This window comes from Pholis gunnellus, assembly GCF_910591455.1.
Source record: "Pholis gunnellus genome assembly, chromosome: 5".
Lineage (NCBI taxonomy): Eukaryota > Metazoa > Chordata > Actinopteri > Perciformes > Pholidae > Pholis > Pholis gunnellus.
Window position 1 is genome coordinate 15,365,996 of NC_136531.1, and position 15,870 is coordinate 15,381,865.

Sequence of the window (15,870 nt, forward strand, 5' to 3'; positions counted from 1 at the left end):
ATTCAATTCCATTTTTATTCATTTGATACATGTGCGGTGGTGTAGTGGCTATAGCAACGACAAGCCATCTACAGATTCAGATAATCGTAAGGCTGTATCCAGACTACATTTGACACACTGTACCCTGAGAAGCTAATTGGAAGGACTGTGTCTGGAACAGAGGGTGGACATAACATAAACAGCTAATTGTGTGAACGGCAGAGATGTTGTCCTAGAAAATGTCTAGTGAGTCACCATATCACTCCTCATTGAGGAAAGCCTTCACTTCATTGAGGGATACGATACCTAGACATCTACTTATACTTCCTGATATTTTCATAAACATTTCAAAGATGTTTACTTATGGTGATTAGGGATCTTATAGCATCCAATCAAACTGCTCTTGAATCTATTTAAAGCACCGCCATGTTGTCATATAGGATCAACTACAACTGCACCAATACACCTTATGATCATGCAGAGCAAGTGTGTCTGTTTTCCTCCTTCTCTACTTTAGTCAGGCAGAAAAAAGGTACCAAAAAAGTTTAGTAAAACATGATTGCTTCAGTAAAACTTGTATTTTAAAGAAAAAAAAACGTCCACATAAGCCTACAGAATAGGTCTACTCTAGACTGTAAACCAGGGATATTACAGAGATTTAACCTCCTCTGGGGGTCTTCTAGCTCTGCTCCAATGTAGTCACGCATTTGACAATCCTTTTGCTGCAGATTACACTGAAGGAATGAACGGATCCCAGGCTGCATCATCGCGGGGACACCGTGCTTATTCTGTTCCAGATGTTGTCCGACTATTAAAAAGAGCTCACTCGTGCGCACACGAACATACACTGGCCCACACGCTGCAAGCTTGCACATTTAGTAATGCAGACGTTTAATAAACTGTGATGGTCTTAAGGGATTCCGCAGAACATATAACAGAAATGTACAAAACATTTGAATATGTAGTGAGATGCATGGAGGTGATTCTTTGAGCTCTCTTTTAAATTGCCATTCTGAATGAATACAATCGCATCTTTTTCTTAAGACGCATGTCTAATGAAATGATATTGTACGGACAACTCCAGAGCATGCGCCTTTCACAGTTCTGGAAACGATGCTCCCGTCCCATCAGATGTACAGTGAACAGCACCCAACTAAGCCGAAGTGTGTCTTAACTGCTGCTCTTATGTTTATCAGGTGTATATGTATACAGGTGCCATGGCTGCCTCATTTTATTTTGGTTCCTGCGTCCAGACAGACAGACAGACAACAGACTGAAGGCAAGGCTCCGTCAGTGACCCACCTTTACAGCAGAATGTCGCCAACAGGTAAACTCCAATCAATACAGATCCAGTACACTTCCGAGGCTCCATGGCAGCGATGGAGCGGAACTCCCTCTGTAGCCCGCTGGGGATGTCAAACTTCGAGGGAGTGCAGCCTTGTCAGACTGCTGGTGCTCTCTCTCTCTCGCTCTCTCTCTCTCTCTCTCTCTGTCTCTCTCTCCCCCGACACCCGATGTCTGTCTCCTTGTGTTCCGGTCGATTGTCACCTCAAAAGTCACTTTGTATTCCGCTCTCCTCCCCGCTCCCTGTGCTCAGCTGTATTTTATATCAAACATCTCGAGCGTGTCCTTTGCGCGTTTCCTGTCGCAGCCGTGTGCGTCGATGATGACAGCCACCTGTCCGCTGTCTGCTTCTGCTCAGTGCCGTTAACCTCGTCAAGGTTTGTCCCTCCCAGCCAATTTCGGGCTTGTCCTCGCCTGCTTTATAGGTGATGATGACTAACAGAGGGATGATCACGCACGCAGGGATCCGCAACGGAGGGCGACATGACCCCGCCCCTTCTAGTTTGGAAAACTTTTTTTACGCATGCAAATGTTTTAATTAAACATCTATTCAAACCTTGTTCAGCGCAAAGCTACTCAATTTGATCATCCGGATTTTGGTGGCATCCCTCAGATTTTGTTTTGGGAGTGGTGAACATGATCTCCCTTCCAACCTAGCATATGGATAACGATCGTCTGTCACTGCCTCATCAGTGTCCTCTTATCCTCCTACAGGTGGGAAGGAATATACTGCAACTGAGCAACAATAATAAAGAGCTTACTTTGCACTATGCTGTTTTTCCTCCTTCTTTTTTATTGTCCTCTCCTCTTATACTGTTTCTCACCTCCACTTTCAGTCATAATCTTCACCTTCTCACCCATTAATTTAACTGAACTGTTAAGGTTAATGGTTCTCCAGCCCACTGATCCGGTGCCCATGACTCATGTGCATTAATCTCTTTCTTTTGCCATGCCACCTGCTGCATACTGCGCATGGCAGAAAATAGAGTATTTTCAAGTGAAATGTCTTTAGACCACCCTGGAATTGTGCTTATTTTAGTACAACAAGAACATTTATGATATTTTGAGTTACAAGCATTTTTGGTGATGAATTAAGTCAGATAAATAATTTCGTGTTTGCATGTACCACTGGGTCCATCTCAATCAATCTGTCAGCTGTCCAGTGTTGTGAATTTTGGTGCAGGTGGCCAGTTGATGCAGCAAATAATTATCTCCGACAAGACAGCCTGAGCTTCAGTGTGGCGCTGTCAGTGGGAAGGGAAACATCTTCAGGGCAGCACATTTGACACCACCAAGACATGAGATGGAAGTATTATTGTGTCTTTGTGTGTGTGGCAGTCAGTTGATGGTTGGTGCGATGCAGCGATGATCTGCTTCGTCATCTGTTAGCTTGCTCATATATGCCACCTGTGTCATCGCCTTAATGCTCTTCTCACTCCTTCTTTTGTCCTCTTAGTCACTGACTCTTACTTCCACTCCAGTTTTCTCCTTTCTTTTACCCTCTGCCCATCTGCTATACCCACTCATTCATTGTTGATCTACCCATCTGTCTTCTCTCCTCCTCCTCCTCAACCTTCCATCTCTCTTCTCCCCCTCTGCTTCCTCTCCTCCACTTCTCTGCCCTGTACTCTCGCAGTTCTGTCTCTGAGCATCAGATGCGGTGATGTCCTCAGACCATTACGAGAATGCCTGCAGCGCTATAGCTCTCACTCTCTATCACTCCCCCTCTCCCGTTCACTTCAGTCTCAATCTTCAGTGTGTGAACCCCTGTCTCCACTCCGTGTCTTTCTGTCTGCCTCCGGCTTTAGTCTGGACACAGTGTTGTGCATGTATGAAGACCGCCATCCGCTCACATTAAATAAATGTCCTTTTGGATGAGCCTGCAGGGATTGGAGTTGGTACGATGTGTGTGTAGTTGTGAAAGTGTTTTTCTCCATGTGCACCTGTTCATTTACTGTGCAGTCCTGTATACTATATTAGGGCTGTCTCTTGTAGTTCAACTGAAAGGGCCCCCCTTTCCCTTTACTACACATATATTAACATATACACAGAAACACAGATTCCATTCCATTAATGTCATAAACATGTAAACAACATCTGAAACATGATCATCAAGCATGGCTGGACATGTAGGTCTAGGTTCATGTCACTGAATATGTTTCAGCATACTTTACCATGTTAAATCAATGTACTGTTCATGTATGCGAAGATAAATAACTTGAATGCAGCCTCTGCCAAAGAACATTTTACAGGAAATGACAATCATCACCTACATCTCAGACAGCAAGACAGTTCTAATAACCCACTTTACTGGCTGGTGAACATAGTGGAGCATTTACGTAGCAGCTAGAGAGACAGATATTTCCCTCAGAGGTTGGTGGAAACCGAAATCAGAGCTAAAAAATATGCTTCACCATAGTTGCTAACTTTTTCCTGTCTGCTGTTAGGTGCTGGACAGGTGACATACGTTTGTTAATGAGTTTTTCTCTGAGAACAGCTGCCTGCTACAACTGGAACTGTGGTCGATGAGTGCAGTGAGAGTGAACTGGAACAGGAAAGTACGCTTACCGTAAAGCTAACTCTACTTCTCCTGAAAGCCAGAGGAACAAGCTGAAAGAGGCTGAAACGCTCTGCAGAGCTGAGGAGGAACTGCAGAGTTGGGTGGTGATTCCATATGTATTCATCTTGACGACAATTCTCACATTGCTCATAGTCATTTTGTATCTTATTTTGTCATCTTATTTAACTGTGCCTTTTAAATACAGAGATGAAGCTCTATTCAAGAATGTATTATTTGGATGTGACCTTTATTATATCTACCATAGATACATGTATTTAAACAGGAGTATGAGCAGTGTAGGCTTGTCTTAAAATCCATAACCAATAACACAGTCAATGTACCTCTCAACGTAGCACAAGAGCTGATCCTTCTCTTTGCCTCTTTGGCCTCTCATTACATTTCTTCACTTTTATTTCTCTCGTGTCTAGGTAAGCGAAAAAACATTAACCCAAACTTTAACTTAGACTGTCTACTCTCATGACAGACGAAATAAAAACTGACAGTCACGATCAAATCAGGCTGTATTTTCTTTGAGAGGCAGTATCACACCTAGAGACAGGAACAATATAGGCTATAGCAATGGAGCATGTTTTGCACCACCTAAAATGACCGTATGACATTGTTGGTGTTACTGGCAGTCTGAGTCATGTACTTTGGAAGTACTCACACACACACAGTGTGTATATGTGATGCTATAAGTTATAGCACAGGTGATACAGTCATCGTATTGCTTTGGTCTCTGGCAGTTCAATCAGTAACTGAATGCACGATCAGCTCTCGCCCAGAACCACATAGCCAGGACCCAACTTTGTAATTTCCCCACGATGTTCAACCAGGGGTTGCTTCATTAAGAATGAGACTGACCTTATGGAGAATGTGTGTTTTAGCCTTTCCATCCAGACGAGCTTCAATTTTTCAACAGTGATGACAGATGTGAAGCAGAAAATGTAGTCTTTCTACCAAGAAATTCCCCAGAGTGCTACCCTGATCAGCTTTTCAATCGTTTCATGTTCATTGCTACTGGAGCTGTACAAGAAGAATCTTAGAAAATAAAGTAAGCAAATCCCATCTCAATTCTAAAATAAGGCAACACTGTACACTCTGAATTTTGCCTAGATTAAGCTTTTATTGTGTATTTTAAGTCTGTGTTTCTGTCAAGCAATGTTATGACTTCAATATGCAGTTATTATTGCAGTCGATAAGCACTTCTGGTCTTTTATATAAGCCGCGCTATCTGCCTGGCTCTAGGGAGAGTATTGCCGTTGTGCCTTCTGTTTGCCAGACTGAAATGTCTCCACAGCTATTGCATGGATTGCCAGGAAGGTTTGTACAGACATTTATGGTCCTCAGAGGATGAATGCTACTGACTTTGCATCCAGTGTCACTAGCAGAGCTTTACTTATACTGTAGATATACCATATATATTTGTTGGATTTCCATTTTGTAGAGACATTCATGTTCGTCTCAGGGTGAATTGTAAAAACTTTGGCGATCACTTAGCTTTTCATCTCGTGCCATATGTCTTTTTTATCCAAAGACCTGAAATCTTGTTTAGGAATCCTGAGGGGTTCACACCCTGCTCTGTCACTGCCCGTCTGTGTCACACACACACACACACACACACGATTTGCCCTTCGTGTGCACTCTCATTCTGTCACACCCAGACAAAGAGATACTTGCGTGCACACACACACACACACACACACACACACCCACACCTACACACACACACACACACACACACACACACACACACCTGTCTGCCTGAGTCAGATCTGTAGCTGTGAATAATAGAAGAGTGGGCTGAGGTCAGACTGTTCAAGTACAGGGAAAACAATGGAGATACTTTCACTTAAGCATCCCAGCCATTTTTTAAAAGTCAGAGAACAGAACTAGGCCAAAGCACACAACGCAGTGGCATCACTAGGGACTGCCACTTGTAACAATATTTGGAGGGTGACGAAAGCCCGAAGGCTAGACAAGAAAGTTGCAGCAGCTAATAACCGGAAGGTTGGCGGTTCAGACAGACAAACTCAGCCAGCTGGGAAAATAAGTGCGTAGCAAAGGAACGAGCCACTGTCTCCTCTTGTAATTAATATGATGATGTGCCCTTTAGCAAAGCTGACAACTCAGGGACGCTTAAGTCCAGCTGCTCAGAAGGGGTGTAACAGTATAATGCTATATGACCTATTCACCACCACTACAAATATGTGCTTGAATCTCAATAAAAAGTCAACATTATGAGCTTCATAGAGTATCTGCTGTTCTAATCTGATCGGTCAGATTTGTATTCTATTCTGCCCTTTCCAGGAATATCTGCACTGCTCTGTTGGATATTGATGACAGCTGCTCATCCGGATGACAGCTGCTCATACATCATGAGTGTTTTAACATGGCCACACAAATATGCACCATGGCATCCTGATAGGTAATGTGTTAACTTCTTATTTGTGTGCCCATATATACTATATTTGAAATACTTTTTGTCACATCATTAAAGTCTGTAAAACAAACTCACCTGTTTAAACAGATGTTTGCTGCCTTTTAGTGGTGATACTGTGTCATTACAGCCAAAAACCCAACATAGTTGGTCCACTCCATTGTGGTTTACTTAGTATTTAACAAGCAAGCAGTCGGTGAGAAATTGTGGGGTTATATGAGGTACTTATTATAGTCAGTGTATTACTTACAGTAGATGGCAGTCAGCACGCCCCCAGTTGTGAGAAACAGAGAGGAGTAAGTGCACGGGAGCAAAGCCATGCACTGCTGTGGACAGGGGACATCTGTAAAAAACGTATTTTAGCAACCTAAAAGAAAGGCCCACTGAAAACATATCGGTTTAAGTCTACGCTATACATAGAATATCTTCACTGCTTTACCGTTGCCGTCAGATACTTTACAATTGGGAACTGAAGTTGTTATATTAATCGTTGCTCTCGTAGGAGCATAGATAGATCTTCAGACCTCGATCATTTAGTTACTTTGTGTTATTGTGTGACTTTAGTGAATCTGAAGCAACTCTAACACCAAAGCCACACAATAGCACAATCAAAATAACCGATCAAGGCAGTGGTAGACCAGCAACTCCTGTGTTCTGCATGGTAAAGTCACGGTTTTTGTCAAAGGAGTCCTGTGGCTTTGAAAAGAGCAGATAACGGCTTCAGTTGTCCATCAGAAATATATCCCTTTAAGGACCAGAACATTTAATTGTCTGATGCTTTTGTGTTGAACCCAGTATTAACAAACAACAACTTCACAGTTAATCAAATTAACACAAACAAACCTGCAGACCTCCCCGGGATAGTTGCCCACTTTGCCAGGTTGTAAGCATTAAGTTAGACTCAAAGACAGAACTGGAAAAATGACGTGGTACATTTGATTTCTTTTAATTATCATCATCATTACAGCATCCACAGCTGGCTGGACAACATGGTGCATGTGACACAGAAAATAACTCATTCATGGATTGATATACTGCATGTTGTTGCATGTATAATTACAATGTTATACAAACATGGATAATCAAATCATACACGCTACTATAACCTGCTTATTGCTTTCATTCCTTTGCACTCGCGTGCATGCACCTCACAATGAATAACAAGTTGCATCCAACACTAATGCAAACCATAGTTCAGAACTACTACTAGAAAATAAATATACAATGTTTGTTTGAGCTTCATCATTAAGTCGCTGTCAGACAAGACAAACTGGAAAACAAGACGGAGCTGTTGGAGAGTATTCATGAGTTTGTGTGTGTGTTCGTCAAGGTGTGCTGTAGTACATTTGCAGAGCAGGGGTGAAGATTAGGACAGTTCCCAGTATTGCCACTGTGAGGAAAGCCCACAAGAAAATCCTGTCTAACACCTGAGCCACGAACTTCCAGTCTTGAACAACCTGAATGAGACAGAGAGAGAGAGAGAGAGAGAGAGAGAGAGAGAGAGAGAGAGAGAGAAAAAAGAAAGGTCCACAGGTGTGAATCTGTGTCAACCTGTGCAACATTCTTCATTAAGGACACAATAACTACTTTGTGTCATTTTGATAGCCATTTTTGAGCAAATTAGATTAATTTAACAAATAATAAACTGTAACAGCATACACTAGAATTACTCCTCCACCTCTCAAATGTCATCAATTCATAATTTCAATTTTAATTGTATGAAATTGTCAAAATTAGGATCTGAAATCTTAATGGTACGTCCAAAACCAGGACCTTGACCGTTGTTTAAATTCTAATCAGTTTTGTGAAATATTTGAAGAGATTCCCTCCAGGTGTTCCTGAAATATTGTGTTCATAAAAATGGGAGACACAAACAGAAAACCCGAAAACATAATGCCTCAGGCCATGGCTGTCGCCGGCACAGAGGCATACAAATGAGAAGAGAATGTAAAACAACATGCAAGCAAAGACTTTCTTCCCATGTTTCCCCACACACCTCTCGTATGAAATGCTCCTTTTTGATGTGACGGCTGATGTAGCGAACTGAACTTGTGGCTTTCTCCAGCATGGCCAGCCAGGCTTGGTTCTCGTCCTCCTTCCCTGCGAGGGGGCCTCTCTGCTGACCGCCACTGTGGCCAGGAGCTCCCTTCTTCCCCACACCTTTGCGGGTCTTCAGCTCCGGGCTGCGCATCTCCATATCGGCAAAGTGGAATCTGAGGTAATTTACACAAACTGTTTTACTTTTTTTGCACATTTATCTTATAATGTGTATTGGCAGATATTATAGGAAGAGTTCAACATTTTGGGAAATATATTTATTTGCTTTCTTGCCGAGATTTAAATTGATACAACTCTCATGTCTGCATGGTAAATAATAATATAAAATAAAGCTGCCACCAGGAGACTGTTAGCTTAGCATAGAATAAAGACTGGAAACAGGCGTATCAGCTAGCCTGGCTCTGTCAAAATGTAACAAAGATGCCTACCTCAAAAGTTTGCTAAGTAGCAAATTATATCTTTTTGTTTGTTTTACCCAAACAAACCAAAAAGTGTCAAAACGACAATTTGCTTTTTCCCGAAGTCTGTATTTCTTGGCCAGGGCCAGTCACTTCTTTCTCTTACAGTTATGCTAAACTACGCTAATCTTCTCTAACTCTTGAACAGAAAGCAAATTAGCATTTTTCTCAAAATGTTGAATCATTCCTTAAACTACAGTTGATCCTAAATTACCTGTCAGTGTGCCCCCTCATACACAGCAACCTGGGCAGTCTCTGGAGGAACAGGCTCTTTACCCAGGGGGCCATGGGGTGGTAAGTGGCAGACGAACGATGGTGGACGTTAATGACAAAGACGGTGACGATGATGGAGAAAGTGACGAAGATCATGATGAAGAGCAGGTATTCTCCAATCAGTGGGATCACCTGGGAACAAAGCATTGTAAAGGTTACTGAATGAGTTTAACAGCTGACTGTTAGTGAGTAATGTCGATTAGTTTCTAGCGGGTTTGTTAACATAAATTACACATATTTACTAAGACTAAGAAAACAGCTATGCTATGCAGCTCAGTCACAGCGGTGCAAGCAAAGTGCTAACATTATATTATATAGTGTTAATATGCTGATGTTTAATGGTTCTTAGTTTAGCATGTTAGCATTTTAATGTTTGCCAATGACCATTAAACATAAAGTACAGCTGAGGCTGATGGGAACTTCATTAGTCTTGCAGGTAATTGCTCGGAGACCAAAGTATTGGAAAATCATGTACTCAAGATGAAAAGTTAACCACATTTATTTGAAGTTACCCTGTCGAGACCTTGAATTTTGGAGCAAATTTCACAGCAATCATCCAATGGCTGTCAAGATATTTTACTCAAATAAAAATGTCAACTTCATGGTAACACTAAAGGTCAGGAAAAGAAATCACCAAAGTCAGAACGATTCATTGTTTCCAAACCATCAATGTCTGTACAAAACTTTGACTGTCTGGTGGCACGAGATGAAATGTCACTGAAGTAATTTAAATATGTCCTCTACAGAACTATTGCTTGTTCAGTACTTTTTACGTTGAATTTTAGTATGATTTTATTTAAGATAATAATGGACAAAGAATATGGCACAGTTGATAACGGTGGTCTGGAAAAGTCAGTGATTTTGGATGCAGTCATTGTATTTTGGAGCTCCGTAGGCTTCTGTATTGGACCAAGATGTAGCTGACGTCACTAGCTTCTTACAGTAATTGAGTTGACATGCAGTTTAAGCTGCAGGTAATTGAGAGGGCTGTGTTGTGATCTGGACATAATGCAATTAATATTACAATTAAGATAACTGAATACAGGAAAAAGTCAGATAGATTGAAAAATGAAAGCCCAGTAGAAACTTTAAAATGAACACAGGCTTAGATGTAAACCCCCAGAGGAAACCCACCTTTGAAGATGAAGGGATGATTTCTTCTATGACAAGGAGGAACACAGTGAGCGACACCAGCACAGACGTGGAAAGTGACAGTTTCTCTCCTTCGTCGGATGGCAAATAAAACACCAGCACAGTTAGAAAGGAGAGGCCGAGGCATGGGATGATGAGAAAGAGGGTGTAGAACAAAGGCAATCTCTTGAGGATGAAGGAGTAGGTGAGAAATGGGTACCAGTACACCTCATCCCTCCTGCTTCCCCTTTGTCCTGTTGCATTCAGGATCTGCCACTCCCCGTTATCAAAGAAGTCTTTACGGTCCACATAGTGATCCACTAGGACCAGGTCCACCATGTTTCCATCGTAAGTCCAGGAGCCGAACTTCATGGAGCAGTTCTGACGGTCAAAGGGGAAGAAGGTGACGTCCATGGTGCAGGAGGATTTGTAGCTGGCTGGTGGAGTCCATGTTATGGTACCATCCCAACGCACAATGGCTTTGGTCATCAGGGAACCCTCAAAGCGACCGTCCGCACTGGGAGAAGATAAGAAAGACATAAGGTGGTAAGGAACATTAACACACACACACCTTCGTATTGTCTGATACAAATATGATCTAAGATCAAATAGAGACTAGACATGGGACAATAATGACATACATATTACCAAGAAATCATCATTGCATATCTGTACATGACACAAATATCCCCAAAAATAAGTGATTATTCACTCAATTGAATAGCTTTTTATAGTTTAGTTTAGAAAAGTAAACTATGGTGGATATGAGTTTGCCATTTCAATGAAATATATGGCAAATTGCACCATTTTAAAGTAAATACTACATTTTTGATCAAAGGTGTATTTTCTAGGTGGCAATCTCAATCATCCTAAAAGCCCATTCTTCAGTCGTCACATTGTTGGAGGGCCGGCTCTCTCTATGGGCCCCCTCACCCCACAGGCCCCAGTGCAACCTCCCTGCCTGCACTGTCTATGTGTACACCCCTGGTAAGATGTTGAAAGGATATCCATAAGGAAAGGAAAATTGATGGAAATGCATCAGAGTCATCAGGAAGGGCCTCAGGGTGTGCTACTGATGTGCACAGAGTGCTGCATAACTCACTTTTCATACAGGACGATATCAGGCAGCCAAATAGTCTCTGAAGGCACTCTGATGGAGGTAATACCCCCATAGTCATCTGGGTTCCACTTCAGCTTCACGTCAACCCACTCCTTTAAATAAATAAATAACACTGCATGATAAGTAACATCATTTGACACTAGACTGAAGAAGTCTTTAAGTGCATCTTTTTTCATTTCAGCACCATGGACAGCACCAGACCGTTCACTGCACAAAGCGAATGGAAGCTATGTTTTTTATTGCATCGTTGTCCCCAGTTTGCTTGTTGCCTTGTCAATGTCCATATGTGTGTTTGCTGTGTTTTATTGTTGATACCCTCAATGTTTGGATTTTATATACCAGGGCCTACCAAGAAGAACGGTTAAGGATGCTCTAAACAATCAACATAGGAGTAGAAAAATGTTGATGAAAGTAAATAATAAGACTTATTTATTGAGCATCTTTTATGCTTATATAGTCTAAGCCAATCAGAGACAAGGAATTACCCAACATCTGCCATGTGTTGCATTTTTTAGAAATCCTTTCATTTAAATCAATGAATATCTGCAAAAGAAAATATGTGATTTAATTTAGATTTTTGTGAATCAATGTTATTTGGGTATTTTTTAATATCTCCAGTAGCAATTAACATGTTACGTTTACAAGAATGTATCAATCTAACTAGAGCACTTTTAAATATCAGTCATACATTTTACTTCCAGCAGTTTGATAAGTGCCGACACAGATTGTATGTCTCTTCACATTGCACTTATAGAAATATGTGTACATAAAAAAAAAACTTACATAACATTTGTTAACTATACATTATTTGTCATTCAGTGAAATTATACACCAACAAATATGTGACATTTAAATCTTATATTGTCTACCATAGCATATTGCAGCTAATGAATCATACTACATGTTTATCAAACTGTTAAAATGAACTGATCCTATCCGACTCCAGTCATGGAGAACCTAAAATGTTGCACACTGAACAAATGGACACATGTTAGCACCTTAAATATCCAGTTTTGGAGATGGTAGCATTGATTTTTACCTGATAGAGCCAGACATTTGTAGTCATCAGTTGGTTCTTTTCATCCTGCATGAAGACAGTGAAGACATTCTCTTCACTAGTTATACATCTGTGTGGTGCTTAATATGAACGAGCAGAGATGCTAATGAGAAGGCGAGGAGCAAACCAGAATCTGGAAACAAAAGGTTGAGTGGGATGAAAAAAAGAACTTAGTGAAACAGAAATATATATATTTTTTAAATGGGATAATTGCTTCTCTTGCTTGCCACTACGAAAGCACACTGAAACAGCTTGGGGGTTAAGTGCCTTGCTTCAGGGTACATCTACAGAATTAAATGAGCGAGAGAAGCAAAAGATACTCGGTGACCAATATCACTGGCAATACTTGCATAGGCACAGCTGCCTCGTTTGCTCAATACCTATCGACATATAAAGTACAAAAAAACTAAAGAGAAAGGCATGGAGAGAAGATAAAAGACAGTAATGAATTTCTGGCAGTCAGCAAGGTTTTCAATATAAGCTGTTGAGTTTCTGTAGTGAAAGCTAGCCTTGCAGAAACATATAAAGTTAAACTACAGAAGATAGAAAATCGATGGAATAGACTGAAATAGTTTGTCTGCTCATGAGAGGCGCTGAGGCAAACCTGATTGCATTTACGTCTACTCTGAATAAAAATTGATCTGAGGTGGTTTTTTTTGTTTTTATAACAGTAATTTAGCTAGAATACCAGAAGATGGCAGTCTTCTAAATTTAAATTTTGCATGGCAGAATGTGACCTCTGTGGAGTTGTGGGAGCAGCTTTGTGTGTGTGTGTGTGTGTGTGTGTGTGTGTGTGTGTGTGTGTGTGTGTGTGTGTGTGTGTGTGCCCTTGTCTAAATAATAAATGCAGTCTGGTTCCTCAGCCTGATGGCCTCATTACTTCCTCTGCTACTATGAAAGACTACTTCGGACCACTCTTTTAACCTTTCTTCTTTGCCCTTTTTATTTTTTCTTTTGTCCATTTGAATCCATCAGCTCCTTATCATCCTCCTTGTTTATGCACAAACTTTTGTCCTCAGTGTAACCTCCGTACTATACTTCCTCTGTTAACCTCACTTAATAGCCATTCCTTTCCATCTCTCACACTCCTAACCTGCCTTTCTGTCCTTTGTATTTGCCTTCCTTTCACCTGGTTTCCTTTATAATTTCTTCTTAACATTAAATATTTACTTTCTGTCCTGTCCTAAACAGATGATGAGCCATCTTTGAACCTTTTTTTTTTAGATCTTTTTTTGAATGGACTTCTTTCTATAGCTTCCCATGACTCTTTCTTCTTTCACAATAATAACCTGCTCTGCTTATTCGTATGTGTCTTAGTGATGGTGAGCTTCACTTCCTCCCTTCCGTTCCTCTCTCATTACAAAAGAAGACTGTAACAGGATTGTATTAACCATGTTACATGAAGCAATTATATATTTCTTTTGCGGGGAGCTTCCTTAACAGGTACACAGAGAGGCTGTTTGCTGTGTTAATCTCTTGGAAGCATGAGAGCCTCTATGTCTGGTTCTACTTTGCTCAAGGGAGCTCAGGATATGATCAATGCTGAATCAGTTTAAAATACCCCCATCCATCTAATATTAATATAACACATAATGAATGGCATGGACAGAGCTAGAGCTACCATTCAGGAAAATGAGGTCATGTCCTCAGCATTCTGATTTATTTGTCTTTCTGATTGGCTTTTCAAAGGTCAGCCTGACTATATTGATTTCCCTTCTTTTGTTCTGCCTCTGTCAATTGTACTAAAATGCAAAGTATTCTCAAAGGCTGCATACAAATGAGATGGAGAATCAAAATCTCCACACAAATAAAAACAACTTTGAGAGAATTCACAACAAAAATGGCCTACTTCTTTTTTATTCACTTTCACTTTGTTATCTATTCCCTATAAACGTACTCCCTTTGTCATCTAATTCAATTACAGGAACCTCAACAGCACAAACTGGCCTTAATTAAAGATGACCGTAGAGTGGAAACAGAGAAATGTGATCAGGATCAATTCCACAAAGGTAGTATTCATGCAGGTAAACAGGACATAAGAATGCAGCATGTTCTTCTAGACAGAGCCTCCTGTGTGTTTGCGTATCCAGGTGTTGTTTCCTCACCACATCAACCAGCTGTGAGATCTTGAGTCCAAAGCATACAGTGATGGTGTCGTTAGAGTGCTGGACAGGCCGCACCCACTTCTGGTAACCCCTGAAAAGGTTCCTCAACAAGGAATCCTCCATCTCGGCCAGCGACACAAAGTCTTCCTGCGCTGGAAGGAGCCAGAGAAGAAAATAGAGATGAAGACAACGTAGACAAGAAGCAAGTTTGGGAGAGAAAATCGTATTGTTCATGAGAATATAGCGATGGATATGATTATAAGTAGTGCTGAAATGTGTAGATTATTCTGAAGCTGATGCTGTTGCTCTGCTAACATGCTGCTTTTGCTACATTAGCTGTGTACACATTGTGTTACGCTCAATACTGAGTCTGAACGAATCCTGTGTAGACACTGATGGAGGACTGATATTGCTGCTGTTTGAGACTTCAGATGTGAATTTCACACGTTCTTCTCCTTGTCTTTCCATACTTCTCCGGCTGCCCTCGCCCTCGTCATCCATACCATGTTCACAAGTAAAGCATCTTTGCATGCTAACATGTTCTAATTAGCACTAAACATGCAGTACAACTGAAGCTGATGAGAATGTTTTTAGTTATGCAAATATTTAGTTATAAACCAAATAATTTGATGAATTGAAATGTTGAGCTGAATCACCAAAGTTGTTACAAGGCATCCTGTGAGGGGGGGGGGCAATAGTGTAATTTTCATGTACACAGAAAGATGTATACATGTCAGCTATTTCTTACATGTTTAAGAACATACAAAGACAAAGTCGTGCATGAACAAAGTGAACCTCCCCAGAGTCTCAAAAGCAAGTGGAGAGAAAAATTAAGTCAGGGCCTAAGAGTCGGGCACACACACACTGTCAACCCTGGACTGACAGCTGGCCATGGCTGAGTGAATGCATCTAAGCTCCCAAGGCTGACAAAATGATCATGCTGACATGATCACCTCAGACAGAACAATTGCCAGGGGAGACAAGCTGAGCTCAGAGCGCTTTGTGCAGCCAGGCACAAGACATAATAGTCAGTTAAAGAGTGACGCTCACTCTGAGCAGGAGACAGTGCATTGAAGGAACACTGCTTTCACTTCATCAGCCACCTGGTCAAGAGCAGACAGCTGGGAGATTTCAGGTCTCTTAGATAGAAAAGTACAGAAAACACACTTTAATTCAGTTTGGTTTGACTCAGTTAAAAGTGCATTATCAGAGACTCCTTGGGGGTTTACAGTTTGCATACTTAATTCTACTGATAGCCAGCATGCTCATCAGGAGCTATATGTCCTGTCAAACTGTCCTTGAGCAAGACATTGCACCGCTTCCCTGTTATGCATTATAACTCATG

The 15,870-nt window shown here is 41.1% G+C and overlaps 2 protein-coding genes across 2 annotated transcripts in view; both read right to left on the minus strand.

The window, feature by feature from the left end:
* Positions 1–1,351, minus strand: part of chrna8 (cholinergic receptor, nicotinic, alpha 8) — a gene marked incomplete at both ends in the record, with an annotated part of 32,175 nt that extends 30,824 nt beyond the window's left edge. The window contains one exon of the mRNA XM_079158889.1: positions 1,282–1,351. Within this exon, the coding sequence (XP_079015015.1) occupies positions 1,282–1,351 (70 nt within the window). The remainder of the gene's footprint in view (positions 1–1,281) is intronic.
* Positions 1,352–7,648: 6,297 nt separating this feature from the next.
* chrnb3a (cholinergic receptor nicotinic beta 3 subunit a) lies at positions 7,649–14,628 on the minus strand (the record flags this gene model as incomplete). Its single annotated transcript, XM_079158795.1, has 7 exons — positions 14,526–14,628; positions 12,403–12,447; positions 11,346–11,455; positions 10,247–10,760; positions 9,054–9,244; positions 8,320–8,536; positions 7,649–7,780 (listed from the first exon to the last, which is right to left on the minus strand). Exons 2-7 carry the CDS (start codon positions 12,427–12,429, stop codon positions 7,649–7,651), a joined length of 1,191 nt encoding a protein of 396 aa, XP_079014921.1. The 5' UTR covers positions 12,430–12,447; positions 14,526–14,628.
* Positions 14,629–15,870: the final 1,242 nt, after the last annotated feature.